The sequence below is a fragment of the Abramis brama genome, assembly GCF_963993115.1.
Source record: "Abramis brama genome assembly, chromosome: 18".
NCBI lineage: Eukaryota > Metazoa > Chordata > Actinopteri > Cypriniformes > Leuciscidae > Abramis > Abramis brama.
Window position 1 is genome coordinate 30,214,525 of NC_139980.1, and position 21,116 is coordinate 30,235,640.

At 37.4% G+C, this 21,116-nt stretch overlaps 1 protein-coding gene across 2 annotated transcripts in view; it reads right to left on the reverse strand.

The window, feature by feature from the left end:
- Window positions 1-16,300: 16,300 nt before the first annotated feature.
- mmut (methylmalonyl CoA mutase) overlaps window positions 16,301-21,116 on the reverse strand; it is a 31,140-nt gene continuing 26,324 nt past the window's right edge. For both annotated transcript variants that reach the window (XM_084090835.1, XM_084090836.1), the window contains exon 13: window positions 16,301-17,815. In XM_084090835.1, coding sequence (XP_083946961.1) covers window positions 17,687-17,815 — 129 coding nt within the window. In that variant the 3' untranslated portion in view covers window positions 16,301-17,686. The remainder of the gene's footprint in view (window positions 17,816-21,116) is intronic.

The following is a 21,116-nucleotide window of genomic DNA, read 5'->3' on the forward strand; positions in this document are numbered from 1 at the left end:
TTTACTTGTCTTGACAAAAGGTTGTTGCTTAACAAGTGGCTAAATGGGACTACAGAGGTTGTCGGGGACATTAAATATGTCATCAGCCAAACAGGAAAATTCATCTATTCACTAGTTTACTTTTACAGCTTTGTTCTGTTTATAATCGAGCTCTTGCAAAGTATTCTAACTCGAACTTTCAAGGATTTTTATTTATTTAAATAAAGCCTTTGTCAGAAGAGTTGTCAGAAGCTTAGTGATGGTGATGTCAAAGTTGTGTAGTTCATTTGTAGCCAATATTTAGCTTTTTACTTCTGCCAATTGTATGTAGGCTTCAAAATTCATAAAGCTGTGTTCATTTGTGAAGATTATAATGGTGATCAAAACATGTAAGAATCATAAACTTTTGTTATTTTCTGCAATTATCCAAAAACCAAAGAAAAAAATCCTATTGTTTTTTTTGTCGAGGGAACCAGGGTGATGCAAACTCCTGGGTTGGCTAAAAATATATCATTACTGCAGCGCTCTATGCTGCCTTCAAGTGCACTTCAGAAGCTTGTACCTACGAGTCAGGATTTCATTGTTAGGAGGAAATGCATTCAAAACACATGGTATCAAAACTAAATGTTACATAAAGCAAACCATGAAAAGTGATTAACACACTTGTTGTCTATACTTGTAAGTCCTGTTTACACCTGGTATTAAGATATTTTGTCCACTTTCAACCATTTGTGTCCTGAGTTCTTCAGGGGAGGTTCTATGGGCGGGTAAATGTTTGAGTTTTTTCAGATCTTTCGATCTAATGGACAGAATAAGCGTGTGCGATATACATATAAAAGGACCCGAAAACGACGGAAAAACACACAGAGAGCATCAGCTTTCGTTTCTGCTCTGACAGCTGTAAGACCACACTGAACGCTGTGAGTGTGTGTTAGAATCAGGAATGTTGAGAGAACATTGTGCTTGTTATGTTCTTTGTCTTCAAACCAAACTTGGGTCTTTAGTTGACAAAGTTTAAATCCCGTCTGGCTACACTAAAAAAAAAATAGTTTTGTGGCACTATTCTTTTTATCCAAATATTTTTTGTTAAAGTAACACATATATTTCTTTTGCCACCAAAACACTATTGTATTGCGTTTAATACCTTAACCTGTATACATTTTCCACTATTAATTATCAATCATTAAATGTAAAGGGTTTAATTTCGCGTTTAAAACAGCAACGGATGTGACGATTTCCAACGTATTGGATGAGGACGGCGTGTGAAGATGAATAGCTGAATTAAGAGAGAATAAATGTTGAAATTAAGTGTTATTTTATGTGTTTTTGAGAAAATGAGGAAAGGGGAAGACTTGATAGTGTGTAATTTTGTTTAATGTTCAATTACATTGGAATTATTAGAACCATTTAAATTACAGTGGGTTACCATTGGGGAGAAGAGTGGAGCATAGGATGTGGACTGATTCAAAGAAGTTAAACTCTTGTGGCTGAAGGAGCATATAAATCTTAGCATTTAATATGTTAATATAAGTGCTATTAGAAATGAATTTGCGAAATCATGTAAATCCTACACACTTTTATTTTAAGTGCAGTTTTAAATAAACTAAAGCATGTTCACTAAACTTAACTGGTTTAAGTTACAGGGAAGCAATTCCAGTGATTTGGTTGGACATTACTATTTCACATAGATTCTTTCTCATTCAGTTGTGTTGTCACAACACAAGGAGCTTACATAGATTCAAAAAAATCCATTAATGTTAATAAAAAATAATTTGCTTGTGTGGAACCACTAAAGAGTAATTTTTTTTGAGTGACTTCTCATAATGTTTACGCATTAGGTCAGTAGACGGAGAGCAGGCGGACTTTTGTGGCTGTTTAAACACATTCGACCACATGAGCGTTTACACTACGAAAACAATCCGATCTAATGTGTTTTCGACTACCTCTGGAAGTGGTCGAAAGTTGACAAGCTCAAAACATTTTAGACCCCGTTTACACCTGTATTTAGAGTCATCCACTTGTGATCCGATCGACCAAAACACATCTTAATACCAGGAGTAAACAGGGCCTAAGTTGTTTTGACATCACAACACCTTTAAAATGATTGAAATACAGCATGTAAAATTTAAATAAAAGTCCTAATAACAATATTTCCTTCTCCACTTGAAGATCACATAAGTGTCTTATTCAGTTTCCAGAGTTTCAAGTCACAGGTTTTGGAACAATATGAAGGTGAGTAAATTATGACAGAATCTTCATTTTCGGGTAAACCAGTTCCAAGTCATATAGTGGTCCATAATTATTTTCAGTGTATCTGCATCATCCTCATTTTCATGTTAAATGAAAACTTAATGTTAAATGTTTCATGTTAAATGTTTGATTGATTTTGGTGGTTATTTTGAAAGCTGTCGAAACCCAGCACAACTAAACCGTCCTCTGGAAAGAAAGAACATCATGTGGATGCTTTGATAAACAGTGCTTGAATGACTTTACTGTGGCCAGAAGAACCGGGTTGTTTGTATCTTGAGGTGTCGTAAAAGACTGTGGTAATTTATCTCATCAGTGGGAAAGAACAGGCACTTTGCTGTTATGCAGGTAGTTTCCCACCATTGATGAGAGTGCGTTCACACTGCAGGCTGAAGCACATGATATTCTGCTATGAAACAACATTTTCATTGTGTTTAACACTTGGGAAGAAACATAAAAATATTTTAATATATACAGTCAATATTGTCCAGCTATGACTTCTTGTTTCACAGGAGTTTAAATATGAGGAAACACAAAGGCCAAATTCCCTTAATCATCCATCACAATGAGTAAAACCAAAGAATATAGTTCTGATGTGCAGCAAAAGATTGTTGAGCATCACAAAATAGAAAGTGGCTGTAAGAAAATAGCTAAAGAAATGAAAATCCCCATTTTGACCATCAGGGCAATAATTAAGAAGTTATAATCAACTAAAGATGTTACGAATCTGCCAGGAAGAGGACGTGTGTCTATATTGTCTTAATGCACGGTGAGGAGGAAAGTTTAAGTGGCAAAGACTCTCCAAGGATCACAGATGGAGAATTGCAGAGATTAGTTGAGTCTTGGGGGTCAGAAAGCCTATTAAAAAAAAATCAAACAACCCCTCACCACATGTTGTTTGGGAGGGTTTCAAGAAAAATGCTCCTCGCTCCTCCAAGAACAAACTCCAGCATATTCAGTTGTCAGACATGACTGGAACTTCAAACGGCACAGGGTTATGTGGTCAGATGAAACTAAAAAAAAGAGCTTTTTGGCAGCAAACACACTAGATGGGTTTGGTGCACACAAGGATAAAAAGTACCCCATGTGTACAATTTAATATACCATTGGATCTTATATGTTGTGGGCCTAGATACATGGCATTGTGGATTCTATCAAATATCAACAGATAAAAAATCAAAACCTGACTGTCTCTGCTAGAAATCTTATAATGGGCCGTGGTTGGATTCCATCAGGACAACGATCCAAAACAAACATCAAAATCAACACAAAAATGGGTAACTGAGCACAAAATGAAGCTTCTGCCATGACCGTCCCAGTCCCCTGACCTGAACCCCATAGAAGATGAGTGGGCTGAACTTAAGAGAAGAAGCCCCAACATGAAACTGTGAATCTGAAGGATCTGGAGAGGATATGGAGGAATGGTCTCTGATCTCTGGTCAGGTGTTCTCCAAACTCATCAGGCATTATAGAAGAAGACTCAGAGCAGTTATCTTGGAAAAAGGAGATTGCAAAAAGGTATTTAATAAAAGGGTATGAATAATTGTGGCCAACGTGTTTTGGAGAAAAACATTTATTTCATAATGTGATTCCCCCCCCCCCATTTCAATTCTTTTACTTCAATGAAAGGTTAGGATTTTGCCAATTTTTTGAATGAAAGATCAAAAAGATAAACAATGCAGATTTATTTTTTACAGCCATTTTTGATCATATTTACCAGGGGTATGATTAATTCTGGGCACGACTGTATATATATATATATATATATATATATATATATATATATATATATATATGATAGAAAAATAATGGGAAAGAACATACATATATAATACTTAAATAATGCAATTTCGTGTTTTCCTTTAAAATATTGTATCTTAAAATATTCAGTTTCACACTTTATAAACTACCATTCAAAAGTCAGTAAGAATTTTTTCTAAAGAAATGAATACTTTTCTTCAGCAATGATGGACTTAATTGATCAAACGTGACCATAAGGACATCTACAATGTAAAGATGACTATTTCAAATAAATCATGTTCTTTTAAACCTTTTATTCATGAATGAAACCTAATATATATATATATATATATATATATATATATAATATATATATCATGGTTTGCACAAAAATATGAAGCAGCACAACTGTTTTCAACATTGATAATAATTAAAAATCCAATGAAAGCAACAAATAGACCTAAATGAAAAAGATTTGAATAAAATACGAATATTAACCTTAAAAAATGGATGTTGATGCCAGTTGCAGGGACCCAGTTTTCAATATTTAAAGGTACACTATGGCCCTGTCCCAAATGGCGCACTTCATGCGGACTTTCGGTCTCGTGGACTTGAATTGCGCGTGCTCGCTGAGTCTACGAGTCCGTAGGCCGTCCCATTCAGCATTTTACCGCTCTGAAGTGTGCTCAGCAGCGCCCCCTTTGTACCCTTGAAGCGGTCTTCCGCGAAGCCCGCATAGAAGCAGGCTCCACGCACTTTAACTACCCAGGAATCCTTGCGAAAGGCCAATCAGACAACAGATGGGAGGAGATTTCACTCACGGATAATTGTTGACATGGCTGAGAAGAAAATATTACGGGTTTTATGACCTAAATGTACATTTTACCAGTTGTTACCTACAGTTTATACAAACATTATGGTCATCGACCAGTGGTTGATGTCTCAAACATAATAATAGCGTGTTTAATAATACGATCGTGTTATGATTCATTAAATAAATAGTACCGAATGTCAGGGCTTTACTGAGTCATATGTAAACATAGTATGAATATTGAAACCTGTAAATTGAAAAAATTATGTTTAAATTATGTTTTAAAATTGTAATCTTAGTTCAAATGGAACATTATGTAGCCTATTATTATGTACAACTGTAAACATCATTTAAATAAGCATGATATATCTATTGTTTAATGCCCAGGTGATATGCACAATATCAAAATATAGAACTGTAAAATTAGGATGTGTAGTTGACATGCAAATAAGACATCGGAGCGCAAAAATGTGATTTCTCCTGTCCAACAACAACCAGGCAGTTATTTCTGGAGTGCCGATCGAGTCTGTCCCAAAAATACCTCTCAATGCGCCCTCGTGGACTCGCGCCAAGGGCCCTATAGGTCTGCACTACATGACGTCACCAAAGTGTGGACTCTGAGGAAGTCCACAAGTCCGGAGTGTGCCATTTGGGACAGGGCCTATGTAACCTCTAGCAGTTAAACAAAGAAAACTGCATGATTTTTGTGGAAGAACATTATTTTGTTGTGCTTCGGCTCTGTGTGACTGTGTGGATGAATATGGTTATCCAGCTGCTCATAAAAAATTCACTATAGGCTTAAGAGATATAACCAGTTTAGATGGAAAGGATCTCAAGCTGAAGACGTTACTTTACCTATTAATAGACATGGTACTTCCTTGAAGAGATTTTCTTTTTAGATTTACCACTGATTTTTAGTGACAGTCGATATGCATGGGCCACTGGCGATGACAGTTTCCCCCCTCCCCTTTCCCCTGCCGTGGCATACCACACCCACTCCCCTCTCTTCTTCTCACAGCCACCACGCCCATTTAAGTTGCATTTTTCAAAAAGATTGTGAGCTAGACTTGAGCTGAAAGAGGGGGGTTTCATGACCCTTTAAATAAGAGTTTTTTCTCGACAATTAAAAGTGTTACAGGTAAGTAATAATCCACCGCTAGCTGTGCATTCAATTATTTTAATGCATGATGTGGAGGCAAAGTGCTGATTTGGAACTGTGCATTAAACAGTTTTTTGCACACCTTTCAGCCATTCCGAATTGAGTATTCAGACAGACCATGATCAATCTCAAACTTACTGCTGACAATAATGGAACCATGTAGGAGAGAACTGTCAGAAGACTTCTTTGCAAAAAAATATGACAATTGAATAAGAGGATTTTCAAAGTAATGTTTTAAGTGTGAAATGTAGCAAAATAACACAGAAACTCAAACAAAGGACTGAAACAATCACGCCTTTAAGCTTTCATTTCATAATGAGTGATTTTTATTCTTTTTTTGCTAAGAAAAGCACAGGAGAAATGCCAAGCAAGTGTCTCAGAGCTGACAAAAGCTGTGAGGAGTGACTCTTTCATTTCAAACAGTAAGACGCAATGTGCAAGTGAAATGCATTGTTGTTGTCAAAGGAGCTACTGTAACCAAAGAAACTCTTTTAGCCAATATTAACAAAATATAGACTTCTGGTAATCCATATGGTCTCAAGACCAAATCAATCACTTCGGATATAACAGCATCCAAAAATGGATGGCATTGCAGGGGCAGGAGTATTGTGAGAAGTGCCTGGACCCCACAGTGAAATTTGGTGGAATAGTTGTTATGAATGAGTGCTAAAAGGAGTTGCTTAATCAATGGTGTCATGAATTTAAAACCATTGTGTGATACACAATGAAACTGAAAATGCTACCTTCTCCTTATTCCATGCGTTGTTGAGCACTTTTTCAACATGATAATGACTCTATACATTCTCCCAAGTGAAAAGTCTTCAGTATTTCACCTGGTGTTAACACTATAGGGCACCTGTGGGGGATTTTGTAGAGACGAGTTGAGCAAAACTCAGGGCACCCAAGGAGGTCATACATACCCCACGAGTTAAACAGAATAGATGTGAAAATTTGTTGTGAATTTGGACAATTAATGCCAAGAATGGTCAGAGCAGTATATTTCATTCCCGTTTAATTCCTGCTCATGTAGAGATCGAATATTCAAGCTGTTTATTCATTTCGGTTTTATTGTGTTTCCATTTGGCGAATTAGAACAAAGTGTGATGAAAACGAAAATAAAAATATGAAAAAACACACATGAGATGAGTTTATGTTCTTGAGAAGGGTTGAATATGTGATAAATGAATGGTACATTTACATTTAGTCATTTAGCAGTCTTTGTCCAAAGCGGCTTACAAATGAGGACTAAATTAAGCGAGTCATCGTGAAGAGGCAAAAACAATGCAAGACGTGCATGCTCAAAATACAAAGTTCAGGCATTGCTCGGAGTAGCATAAGCTAAGAATAAGCATAATAATTTTTTTATGAGGTTAAGTGCTCACAGAAGAGATGAGTTTTTAGTTGTCTTTTGTATGTTGTCAGGGATTCTGCATTCCGGATGAGGGTGGGGAGATCATTCCACCAGCATGGAACTGTGAATGAGAATGTTCTGGAAAGTGATTTTGTGGCTCTCTGTGATAGAACCACGAGACATCGCTCATTGACCGATCGTAGGCTTCTGGTAGGGATGTAGACTCGTATGATCGAGTGGAAGTAGGAGGGAGCTGAGCCTGTGATAGATCTGTAAGCAAGCGTAATTGCCTTGAAATTGAAGCGAGCAGCGAGTGGTAGCCAGTGCAGAGAGATGAACAGAGGAGTGACGTGGGCCCTTTGGGGCTCGTTGAAGACAAGACGAGCTGCAGCATTCTGAATCATTTGTAGAGGTTTAGTTGCACATGATGGAAGTCCAGCCAGAAGAGCATTGCAGTAGTCAAGCCTAGAAATGACCAGGGCCTGGACGAGAAGTTGTGTTGCATGCTCAGTTAGGAAAGGCCTGATCTTCCTGATGTTGTGCAGTGCAAACCTGCATGATCGAGCTGTCTTTGTAATTTGATCTGTGAAGGTCAGCTGGTCATCCAGTATCAATCCAAGATTTCTGACGGACCTTGATGGGGTGATTGCTGATGAATCTAGCTGGATGGTAAAGTCGTGCCGTAGAGACGGATTGGCAGGGAGGAAGAGAAGCTCAGTCTTTGCCAGGTTGAGCTGCAGGTGATGTTCCTTCATCCATGCCGAGATGTCCGCCAGACAGCTTGAGATACGTGCAGCTACTGTGGGATCATCTGGGTGAAATGATAGGAAGAGCTGTGCGTCATCAGCATAGCAATGGTATGAGGAACCATTATGGAAATGGAGAAGAGGAGGGGTCCAAGAACTGAACCCTGAGGAACCCTGGTGGTCAGTTGATGTGCTTTGGATACCTCACCTCTCCATGCGACCCTGAAGGATCTACCTGTGAGATAGGAACAAATTCGAATTTGTTTCGAGAATATTCACAAAATAATATGGATTTTTTTTAGATTTTACTGGTTTTCTAAGGCCAAATTAGAACCCGGAAATTATATTTTTCCCGCAGTGCTGAATGAGAAGAGCCATCTCTGGAACCATACAGAGAGGTGATTTATAGGCTAATGATAATAAATGTGTCTGAAAATTTTTTAATTGTTTATTAATAAACTAGTGTTTTCTAAATCAGTGTTGGCTGCAAACCTCCATCTCCGCTGTAAAGCGGATGCGCCTTTAGAGAGAAATGCACCTACGGATTACATAATCAGACGGTATTTGCTATCGATTCAAATTTGTTCGTTCAAAAGTGGACATTTCAAGCTTTATATAGGTAGCTCTAGGCTATATTTTGTTTCAGTTCACTTTTGAGACGCACTCCAGTTCAAGGAGATCATGAAAGCGCGCCTGATTGTTTTATTTTATTTGACAAAAGCACAACGTTTCTTGTTATTGTGAGTTTACACAAATAAAAGTAGTTGCGAATGATGTATTATTCTTTTCTGTATGACCAGAAATGATAGAGTATTTTAAGTTGTTTCCACTGTTGATAGGAAAATGCAAGTGTTCGCGCTGGCGCCTCCGTGCCATGCAGTAAGCGCGCTCCACACTCCGCACAAACTCTTTGATATGCGTAAAAATCTTGTGTTTATTTGTGATAATCTTAGCCCTGTATTATTATTATCTAACCTGTATTATGAAAAAAAATAAGTTTAAACACAATGCAATGCATCCCGCACCTAAACAGGTGGCCTGGTTGAATCAGCCGGCACAGACTGGGGAAGGGGCCACAAATCCGTGAGTACAGTTTACAAACCCGTGGGAACGGACTGCGAAAGCGTGGGCACGGTTTATGAATTTAAGGGTAGCCTACAGATTGCAAAAACTGAAGGCACGGTTTACAAATCTGAGAGCGCGGATTAGGAACTCGTGGGTACGGTTTATTAATCCGTGGGCACGATTTGTTAAACTGAGGGAACAGTTAAAGAATTTGTGAGTAGGCTACGGTTTATAAACTGAGGGGACAAATTGCAAAACCGTCGCCACGGATTGTTTTTTTTTTTCCACAGGTGACTTCCCGGGCTCCGTAGTCTCGCGCTCACCTTATCCACCTTATTTTTCACATAAGAGTGGGCGTGGCCAGTTGTAATAATGTGTCTGGCTTCCGATGTCATCCACTTCCAGTTTTTTTTTAGCTGTATAAAACAACTTGTTATGCTGCTTGAGATTGCAACCTGGTATTTCTTACCCTATCATTTTAATGCATTATTGTCGTAATTATAGGCTACACAAGCTGGCTTGTTTTAACAGTTTTACAGTTTACTGCACTTCTTAAATGAAAATTCTTGTTATCTCCCTATAGTGGCTAATAAATCGGAAGTTAATGCATTAACTAATGTTATCAAATGAGACCTTATTGTAAAGTGTTACCAAAAAAATAAATTAAGTGTTACTGGGCTTCTGCTGCCTGTAATATTAACACATGCAAGACTCTATCATGTGGAACACAGCAAGCCTTAAGTCAAGTCTGGGTGAGTCCAGTCCAGTCCAGCTATTTGGTCTGTCTATCTGTCTCAGTAATTTCAGTCAAAGCATGTAAAAGGAAATATGAGGAAAAAGCGTGGCAGATAACATTTTTCATTTTATAGTGACCTGGATCTGTCTGTGCAATTCTCCAACAGTTTCACACCAATTCTCACCCTCCTCACGTCGCATGATGTTTTGATTGCACTCTCTTTAATATTAGCCACTGGGCTCCAACACATCGCACCACATTTCTTCTGAAGGGACCCAGTGCTTTAAATATGTCCCGTGTCCATTATGCTAGACATTTCCTTTCCTGACTTACATTTCAATCAAGTGCTTTTAAAACAGAGAAGTTTATAGTCAGGACATAATAAAAAAAAAATCACCTGGTCTTTAGCAGGTCTTAAAATGAGGTAAGTACAACCTCAGAAAACACATTACACTGTGTCATTATTTATTTAACTAACCTTAGCTAAGTACATCCTATGATTTAATTGCTTGTAGAACCACCTTTAGCAGCAATAACTTGAAGTAATCATTTTCTATATGACTTTATCAGTCTCTTGCATCGTTGTGGAAGAATTTTGGCCCACTCCTCTTTACAACGTCGCTTCAGTTCATTTAGGTTTTTGGGCATTTGTTTATGCACAGCTCTCTTAAGGTCCCGCCACAGCATTTCAGCGGGGTTGAGGTCTGAACTTTGACTGGCCCAGTGCAACACCTTAATTCTTTTCTTTTTCAGCCATTCTGTTGTAGATTTGCTGGTGTTCTTGGAATCATTGTCCTGTTACATGACCCAGTATAGGCCAAGCTTTATCTGCCGGACAGATGGCTTCACATTTGACTCTAGAATACTTTGGTATACAGAGGAGTTCATGGTCGACTCAATGACTGCAAGGTGCCCAGATCCTGTGGCTGCAAAACAAGCCCAAATCATTTGAGGTGTTTGTGCTGATGCTGTGTTTGGTTTTCGCCAAATGTGGTGCTGTGCATTATGGCCAGACTTCTCCACTTTGGTCTTGTCTATCCATAGTTCCAGAAGTCTTAATGTCAATTGAGGTTTGTTCAGATGCAACTTTGCAAACCTAAACCATGCTGCCATGTTCTTTTTCACGAGTTCACACTTACATACAATTAGAGGGAGTAAAGTTTAATGCGTATTTGGCGTGCTGTCCGGGGGGAGGGCTCCGAGCTCGGAGTTCGGCCCGAACCCAGAGTACTCTCCCCCGTATGTAAATGGTTAAGACTAGAAATGTGGAGAAGGGGTGGTGGAGGGATGCTGCTAAACTGTAAATGAATTGAGGTGAGACTGCTGAATATATAAACACCTCTTATCGTTGATTGCTGAGTGCTCTCCACTCGTGTTAATTATCTGAACGTGCTCCTCCCGAACTTTGTTAATAAAACAACATATAGAGAGAAGAGGCTTTCTCCGGACAACCCTTCCAAACATGCCATACTTGTTCAGTCTTTTCTAATTGTACGGTTATGAACTTTAACATTTAACATGCCAGCTGAGGCCTGCAGAGTCAGAGATGTAGCTCTTGGGTTTTTTGCAGTTTCTCTGAGCAGTACACGGTCTTACCTTGGGGTGAATATGCTGGGATGTCCACTCCTATAGTAAAATTGGCAATTGTCTAGAATGTTATCCACTTTTCCACTGAATAAGCCTATTCTTTCTCACTGTAAAATGATGGAGTTCAAAATGTTTGGAAATGGCCTTGTAACCCTTCATAGATTGATGGGCAGCAACAATTGCTCCTCTCAGATCATTGCTGATGTCTTTCCTCCTTGGCATTGTGTTAACACACACATGAATGCTCTAGACCAGCACACTGCAAAAACCTCTGCTTTTAGTGGTGGTCATGCTTGCTGATGATTAATTTGATTAGCAGCGCCTGACTGCTACTTGCCCTCTTAATTCCTATGGAAGCAGTAAGGGTTCACTTAGTTTGTCACACATGGCTTCTCCATTTTTGGCCTAGTTTTTGTATATACAAGAACATGGACACAGACACTACTCCAAAATTAATAAATGCAGTAAAAATGCTATTCATGACTACTGAAAACTACTAGAACACATTAACAGAAAAGAAGGAAGGATGCAAAAAAGATATGGTCAAACAAAACTATATATTAAAACAACAGATATAAAACTATTTACCTCTTCATGGTTCAGTGTTTATCATATGGGTGCAGGGATTCTGGGAACTCTGTCAAACAATGGCACATGCAGCTTTTTGGCTCAAAAACAGAAATGGTAATAAAACAACAAGCCATTAAACATCAAGAAGTTCATTGAAAATGTATGATAACGAAATATAAAGGGAAATGTTGGGGTCGGCAATCAATACCCCATTAACCCCATTTATACTGCACGTTGAACATTTCAACAAAGATCTGCGGATAATTTGAATGATTAACCTGTGCTGTAGAGCCCATCTCCCCTTGACATCTGCATTACCATGACAATCAGAGCTTATGCTAGTGAAAATGAACCATTGCATGTGCTCACCTCAAGCCACCACTTAAGATAACAGGTTTAACCAGAAAAAATTACACACCACTTAAGATGTGAGTAATGGCCAGTATTGACCGCGCTCAACATCCCCTCTGAAAGCTTTTCAAAGGCTCCATTCCTAGAAAAGAGATTTTCTTGAAGCGGAATTTTAAAACTGGGCTGGCTTAACAACTTTTAGGTTTAACAATTGAAGCAAAAGCCTCTAAAAGCCACCCGTGTCAAAAATGAGATAATAATATTGAGTGAATGCTCTCCGCACATAGTATACGCTCAGCAAATACTTCACTTCATACTCACTAAAGCCCAGCCTCAGCCCATTCAGAAATGCCGGCACTTGGGTAGAAATCTATACATAGCCTGATAAAAATGTTAATATTAAACAAACACTTTAGACGGACTTAGAGGCTTTTGCATTTGAAGTCTTCAATTCAATATCCCTCTGAGAATACCAAGCAATGACTGTGAATGGTGTGATTATCATTGTTTATACATTTTGTATTGTAGAATATACAATATAACTAGGCTACAAATCGTACTTAAATTTGCTCTTGAAAACTGAAACTACTGATAACTGAATTTTGCTACCCATACTTATTAGTTTTGCAAAGCTGCTTTGAAGCAATGTCTATTGTATAAAGCACTATATTGAAATAAACTTGACGTGACAATTTGACCAAGGGCATCACAAGCATGCTTTTTTTTTTTTTGGAGATAATCATATTGTTTTACTTAAAAACCTGCATGTAATTACATCTTAACCCACCCTTAAATCTAATCATACCACCAAACCTGTCCCTAACCTTACCCGTATTCCACCTCAATTGAAGCAAAAGTGTTTTGCAATACAACATGAACACAACATGTACATTGTACCAAACAAAAGAAAAAAAATATTTGGATGCAAGTACATAGTAATTAAAGACACCGAACACCCAGTGGGACCAAACTTGCCACTTGATTTTCAAGGGGGAGAGAGAACATGTACATGCTTGACTGTACATACTCTCTATATTTCTTGAGGAGCCATTCCAAGATAGTAGACTGAAATCTGGATGTGTTTATCTCATAGCATTCCTCTGAGACTCCTGGAATGTTCCTGCATCTCACCCAGTAAAGTACATGAAAAGCTAATTTTGCACTAGCAGTGCAGTTGCTTTGAACTCTATGTCATCTTCCCTGTCAGCCAAAAGCTGAAACTTCAGAATGATCAACTCAGAGCTTTTATGTAATGCTCTCTAAAGATTCATTAGGTTACTATAGGTTAGTTTACTTGACTTTTAAGGCCCACAGCTGCATTTGTGAAACAAATCTTTTTTTCCTCAATTTTATACAAGATGTATCCATCATGATTACAAAATAACTACAATTACTCACTCGCTCACTCACTAGTTACACATGTTCAACTGCTTGTTCACACAAATATCTAATCGGCCAATCACATGGCGTCAAATCATTGCATTTAGGCATGTAGACATGAGTGGCATTGCAAACTGACTGAATCCCTTCACAAAGAGCCCTTCCACAAGTCCGTTACAAAGGGAACATGCGATGGTCACATCAAGGAAGTAATTTAATCTTTTATGGTCATGTGACCCAGGGTGGCGAATCCTCACGATTCATTTTAAATCTAGATATGGCGGGATAGGAGGAGTTAACGTATAAACAGAATAATAAAAGTTGCTTTGTTTTGTTGAGATATATTACACACATTTTCTTCAAGCATTTAAAAAAAAGTTTTATAGGTAAGAAATGTGTTTAATGCCTTATGTTTAAGAGCAGATCGTGAACACACACATAAAGCATATTTTAAAAGCTTCATTATAAATGTACATTTATTTGCCTAGCTTTGTTTTGATAACATTCCATGTGAAGCTAATGAGGAAATTGAGTGATCTTTAATTGCTCCCTTCATCAAGTGCATTCCAAATGGATTCATAATGACATTTCGTGTCCTGCTCTCTCCAAAGTCCGCACTTCAATGGCTCTGCCCTTCAGAGTAAGTAGGGAATAGGGAGCCTCACTTCCGATTTGAATTTGCCCATGGTCAAGAAGATCTCCTGAAGTTCAAACGGAGCATCAGAATGGGGAAGAAATGTGATTCAAGCGACTTTACACGTAGTATGGTTGTTGGTGCCAGATAGGCTGGTCTGAGTATTTCAGAAACTGCTGATCTACTGGGATTTTCATGCACAACCATGTCTAGGTTTTACAGAGAATGGTCCAAAAAAGAGAAAATATCCAATGAGCCACAGTTCTGTAGGTGAAAATGAGAAAAGGAAGGTTTCTTCAAGCATCTTGGAGACGTTCCCGCAGTTCTTCTGGATTTAGTCTGTCTCAGTTTTTCTGTTTCTTCATGTAATCACAGATGGACTCGATGATGGTGAGATCAGATCATCCTGGCTGTTGTCAGATTCCTTGTGCATACACAAATCTCACTGGATTATTACAATTAATAATCGTTTGGAAATGTAAACTGATATTTCCTACTGACACACTACAGCAAAATCTATAAATAAATGACTTATATATAATAATGCTCCTCGCTCATCCAAAAATAAACTCCAGCATATTCAGTTGTCAGACACGACTGGATCTTCAAAAGGGACCGGATTCTGTGGTCAGATAAAACAAAAACAAAGGGCTTTTTGGCAGCAAACCCACCAGATGTGTTTGGTGCAAACAGGGATGAAAAGTACCCCATGCCTACGGTTAAATACACTGCTGGATCTTATATGTTGTGGGCCTTTTTTTTTGCTGGAGGTCCTGGACTTCTTGTTCAGATACATGGTATTATGGATTCTAGCAAATACCAACAGATAAAAAATCTAAACCTGTCTGTCTCTGCGTAAATCGTAGAATGGGCCGTGGTTGGATCTTCCATCAGGACAACGGTCCAAAACAAACATTAAAATCAACACAAAAATGGGTAACTGAGCACAAAATGAAGCTTCTGCCATGACCGTCCCAGTCCCCTAAACTGAACCCTATAGAAGATGAGTGGGCTGAACTTAAGAGAAGAAGCACCAACATGAAACTGTGAATCTGAAGGATCTGGAGAGATTCTGTTTGGAGGAATAGTCTCTGATCTCTTGTCAGTTATTCTCCAAACTCATCAGGCATTATAGAAGAAAACTCAGATCTGTTATCTTGGCAAAAGCAGATTGCAAAAAGTATTTAATAACAGGGTGCCAACAATTATGGCCAGCGTGTTTTGGAGAAAAACATTTATTTTATAATGTGATTTACCCCCCACTTTAAATTCTTTTACTTCAATGAAAGGTTTGATTTTTGCAAATTTTTTGAATGAAAGATCAAAAGGATAAACAATGCAATTTATTTTTTACAGCCATTTTTTAGCATATTTATCAGGGGTGCCATCAATTTTGACCACGACTGTATATATATATATATATATATATATATATATATATATATATATATATATATATATATAGTCATATCATCCAGCCCCTAAAACTTGTATAGGTTTTTTTGTCAGTGTTTAAAGGGGTGGTATAATGCCCTTTTCACAAGTTGTAAAATAAGTCTTTGATGTCCCCAGAGTCTGTATGTGATTTTTAGCGAGAGAGACTCAAGGAGTGACAACATGTAGAAGCAACAGGACATTTCTGAATGGTTAGTTGATGAATTTATATAGATTATGTGTAGTTATCTTCTAGTCACTGATTAGCATATTCTGTCTATTCTGCATATTCAGGGGGCGGGGTTTATGTAAATTCTAGGGTTGGTGATGTCACTAACCCAGGAGGAATGTCGTGTAGTCCCGACCAGCTGTTTGTTGAAGTCCTTAAAAAGCAATTTCTTTAAAAGCAAATATCTCCCTTTGCGTTGAACTTTGAGCATTGTAACTTTGCAGATGTTGTTTATGCTCAAACAGCAACATTACACACTAACTAAAGTTAAAAAAGTGAAATCATATTCAACCACCCCTTTAATTAAAAACATCCAATTATGCAGAATATACAATGGTAAATATTTCATTGAGGAGTTGTAAATACAATCTATAACAATACAATATATATGGTATGATTTTACCCCAAATTCAGCATATTCACACAAAATGATAACTGCAAATCCACCTTTCACTGCCTGGAGTCCAGTTGTTTCTATAAATTGCAGCAATCCATTTGCTGCAATCTGATGATCTACCTCTGTTCTGTAGCTTTCGGCAGTCTGTAAAAAATATTCCTCAGATTTCTTGTCAAATCTAGATGTACAGTCAATCGCAAAGCTCTTTCCCGTTTTAGTTGTGTTTTGTGTGTTTTTCGCGGGATTCACGCCGAAAACAAATGATCCCGCTCAGTCTTTCTACCACTTCCATCAACTCCGGCCGACAATGACATCATGCGCATACCCTCTATTCCTTTCATTTTATGAAAAAAAAGAGAGGGTGACGCTGCCGGAGCAGACAAATGCTACGTGAGGAGTAAACACACTGGCATTAACATGAGGATCATGTGAAGTGACTGCTGAGATTTGCTCCCGTTTAGTGTAATGGACACCAAAGTGTGAACTTCCTTTCAAAACAGAAATCTGAATGTGAAATTACCAACATAAAGCGACTATTTTTAAATTAGGATTAGTTCACATGAACATTGCTATATTTAAATAAAGGTTTATCCAGTACTGCAATACAATCAGAGAAAAAGCAGAGAAAGTCACAGGAAGCAGATGTAGCTGCTCACTTTCACATCACTGAGGGTTTACGGTTTCATGCCCGTGTAGAAACATAATCTTAACATCCACGTGCTCTTTTCTACCAAAAGCTGAAACAGATGGTGCTCAATAAGATAGAGATCAGGCAAAAAAAGTCCATAAGGCCACGTTGAGCAAAGACAGACAGCTTCTATTACTGTGCATCTAAAACGCACTATCCAAGTTAATACATTACTGTGCTTACGGTATTTTCTATTGTTGAACAAAACAATAAAACAACTTCACTCTGTTGAGGAAAATATCGTACAATTACACAAGTGTGCCATCTTGTTACATCTGTAAATACCAAATGATGGTTAAGAAAGGGGCTGGTGACCACATCAACACTGAGTTTAATGCATTATGTCAAACTATACACATTTTAGACCAAACTAATGACTGCTTTCACATGTTTTCAAATCAAATACAATTCTGAGAGTCAATTATTTCAAACTGATTTCATCATGTTGTGATATCTGTCGGAATATAAAAGGGTTCTAATTATTCTCAGTCAATATCATATTGAATTGCTGTCTTGCTCAAAGCTTAAGTGCATTTTGAGATGTTGAGTGTGTGGGAAGAACAAAATCTGACTGCTCTCTGGTTACAAGGCATGTCGGTTCTTCTCCAGGCTTTTTTCAATGTTGTCAAGAACCTCCACTGCTGCTTGAGGAATTCTGGTGCCTGGGCCGAAGATACTGCTGACGCCGCTGTTGTAGAGGAATTCGTAGTCCTAAAAAAGAGAAGAAAATGCATCTGAACTATTTCACTATGTCATGATTAGTAAACGAATTAATTGTGTACATTAACTTGTTTTGAACCTTGAACATTTTAAGTGTGCTTTGGAGCACATATTGAATTTGAAACTGATTCAGTCCAACCAATTGCTTTTAGATAAAAAACAACAATCACGGTCATAAACGGTCATATATATAAAATAAACTATAACACTTGCTCATCTGTCTGATTGATCTTTTTAAACCATGATAACCAAAAAGTAACCATTCTGGCAAAATATGCCGATGGATAGACAGACAGAGAGATTTTATCATCAAAGCGTATGACTTGAAATGCACTGTACCAAATTGCTAAAATAATGTATTAATAATATAAAGTACTGTAAAGTCTGATTGGATGCACAACCTCTGACATTAATAACAAAAGACAAGAGAAGTGTTGTCTCCTTGCTTTTGAAGAGCTATAACTATGCACAATTATATGATGAGCTGCATTTTATTATTCACAATCAGCATGATTAATTTTTTGGGTCGTGACCCACTCATTGAGAACCACAAGCTCAGAAAGTGAAACGGCTAAATGCAGTTTTATTATATTTACTTTATTTTAACTGCTATGCCAAACGCTTGTGGAATCTACCTGGTAGATCTGATATGGTATAAACAAATGGATTGTGTGCATGAGATGGATTTCCACGTCTGCTTCAATTACCACAGCTTTCGCCTCCACTGGCCCACACTCATTACAGGTTAACACTCAATAATCATTTAAATGGCACTAAGGCGCTCTCAGACCTCAACGCAACCAAACGTAAATGGAATCTATTTTATGCATATGTGGGCAAGCTCAAAAAGACATCTGCAGTATTCAAAGTATCAAGCATGCCAGTGTAATTGCAGGCATACAGGTTGCTACATACATCCAACGTGCATATACACTAGCTGGGAGCTCATTATGTAGGATTGTGTAGACTGACCTTATAAAGGTCCTAATTAAACCCCACTGTGACTGAGAACGGACCTATATTTGAACGAATCGATCTAGATGCAAATGTATCTGTATTCTGCTGGGAGAGCAAATGGTCTCTGGTTGAAGATGAAAAGATGAAAGTACGCATGTTCATTTTTTGATCTGAATGAGCACAAACAACAGTGTTATATTAAGAAAAATAATATAAATAAAATAACAAGGGTTATTAGTGTTAGATTAGATGATTTAAACACACTAGTGTTGGGGTCAGTAAGACTTTAAAAAAAATTAAAGGAGAACTCATTTTTTGTAAATTTGGAGTGCTGTCAATACAGAGAACAACGACAAAAACAACGACAAGGATGTTAAGAGGCTAAAAGCAGGTTTAAAACTTGCCCCATTTAAGTCAACAGGGTGCAAATTTTAAAAAGAGGATAACATGGTGTAGGCAACACCGATTTTTGTCGTTGTTCTCTGTATTGACAGCACTCCAAATTTACAAAAAAATACTTCAGGGAGGATGCATTATATTGAGCAAAGGTGACAGTAAACAGTAAATAATTATAAGAAATGTTTCTTGAGCAGCAAATTAGCATATTAGAATGATTTCTGAAGGATCATGTGACACTAAAGATTGGATGAATAATGCTGAAAATTCAGCTTTGCATCACAGGAATAAATTATATTTTAAAATAAATTCAAATTGAAAACAGTTATTTTAAATAGTAGTAATATTTCATAATATTACTGTTTTTACAGTAGTTTTGATTAAATAAATGCAGCCTTGATGAGAGAATTCTTGCAACAACACGACCCCAAACTTTTTAACAGTAGTATCTTTACATTTTACACCAAGCTGCATACATTTTTCATCAGTTTATGCATTCCATTGAAATCAAAGCATTAGTCTTGGTATTGTCAATAACTACTATAAAATATCCAATATACTGTATACCCACATGTAGGTGCACATCTGTTAAATTCTATATGAATGCAGCAAGTGTTGCACCATACACTGAATCAGTGACCTTACAATTCAAATTCATTATAAATGTGGCAAAGGTCAGAATGCTTATTAAATTGATTTCCAATCATGTTACTCGGCAGTTATAAGCGGCCAATGCTGTGTGTCGTGCCTAACAACCCTTAATCAATGCTGAAATCAATATAACGTGTCTCCTTTCATCATGACTTACTGCTTTATTAATCAATATAAAAAAAGGTAATTTGACTTTGCACTGAGATTTAAAGATTCAACGATTAATAGAGGAAAAAACCTTGACGTTTCTGCCATGAAAGTTGCTGTTTCTTATCTTTTCCATTCACATTGTGAATGGTGAACTTTCTGAATGAATGCACAGAGTTCAGTCAAGTCTAATCTACATCAGTGTCTTCGGTTCTGGACAGATAATTTAATTTCAGTGTTGTCCATATCAAAACAAAGATAACAGCTCATAAAATGTTCATTTTTATATTATCTTAACTAGATACGATGTGACAAGATTCCAGCAACAAGTAATTTGTCTGTCCACACCAGATGCAAAACTCCGAGACATGACAGAATACAGCTAATCCGAAGAGCCTGTGGATGGAGTCTCTTTGTAAGCGCTCTGCACATGCAACAAAATGGAATTGGAACACATAATCATTAGACCATTTTAACATGATTGAAAGGTTATTCTGACATCCAGCATACGGAGTCTGATAGCAAGTGTTCACACTTGTGGTTCGTTCTTTTGGTCCAGACCAAAAAAGAAAACGATACATTTAGTCCTGATTCGCTTAGCGTTCACACTGTCATTTTTAACACTGAACCTAAAGATAAAAAAAACAAACACCCCAGCTTCTATGACATATACTCTGCGACGGAACTTGTCGAACATCTAAAACAATGCTGTGTGCTGGGCTAAATGCGCTCACTGTATGTGCATACATACAGTGGGGAGAACAAGTATTTGATACACTGCCGATTTTGCAGGTTTTCCCACTTATAAAGCATGTAGAAGTCTGGGTAACACTTTACAATAAGGTTCCTTTATTAAACATTAGTAAATGTATTAACTAACATGAACTAACAATGAGCAATACATTTACTACTGTTTTTGTTAATCTTTGTTAATGTTAGTTAATCAAAATAAAGCTGTTCATTGTTTGTTCATGTTAGTTCACAGTGCATTACCTAATGTTAACAAGATTTTAATAAAGTATTAGTAAATGTTGAAATTAACATGAACAAAGATGAACAAATGCTGTATAAGTGCAGTTCATTATTATTTAATGTTAACTAATGTAGTTAACTAATGAACCTTATTGTAAAGTGTTACCGA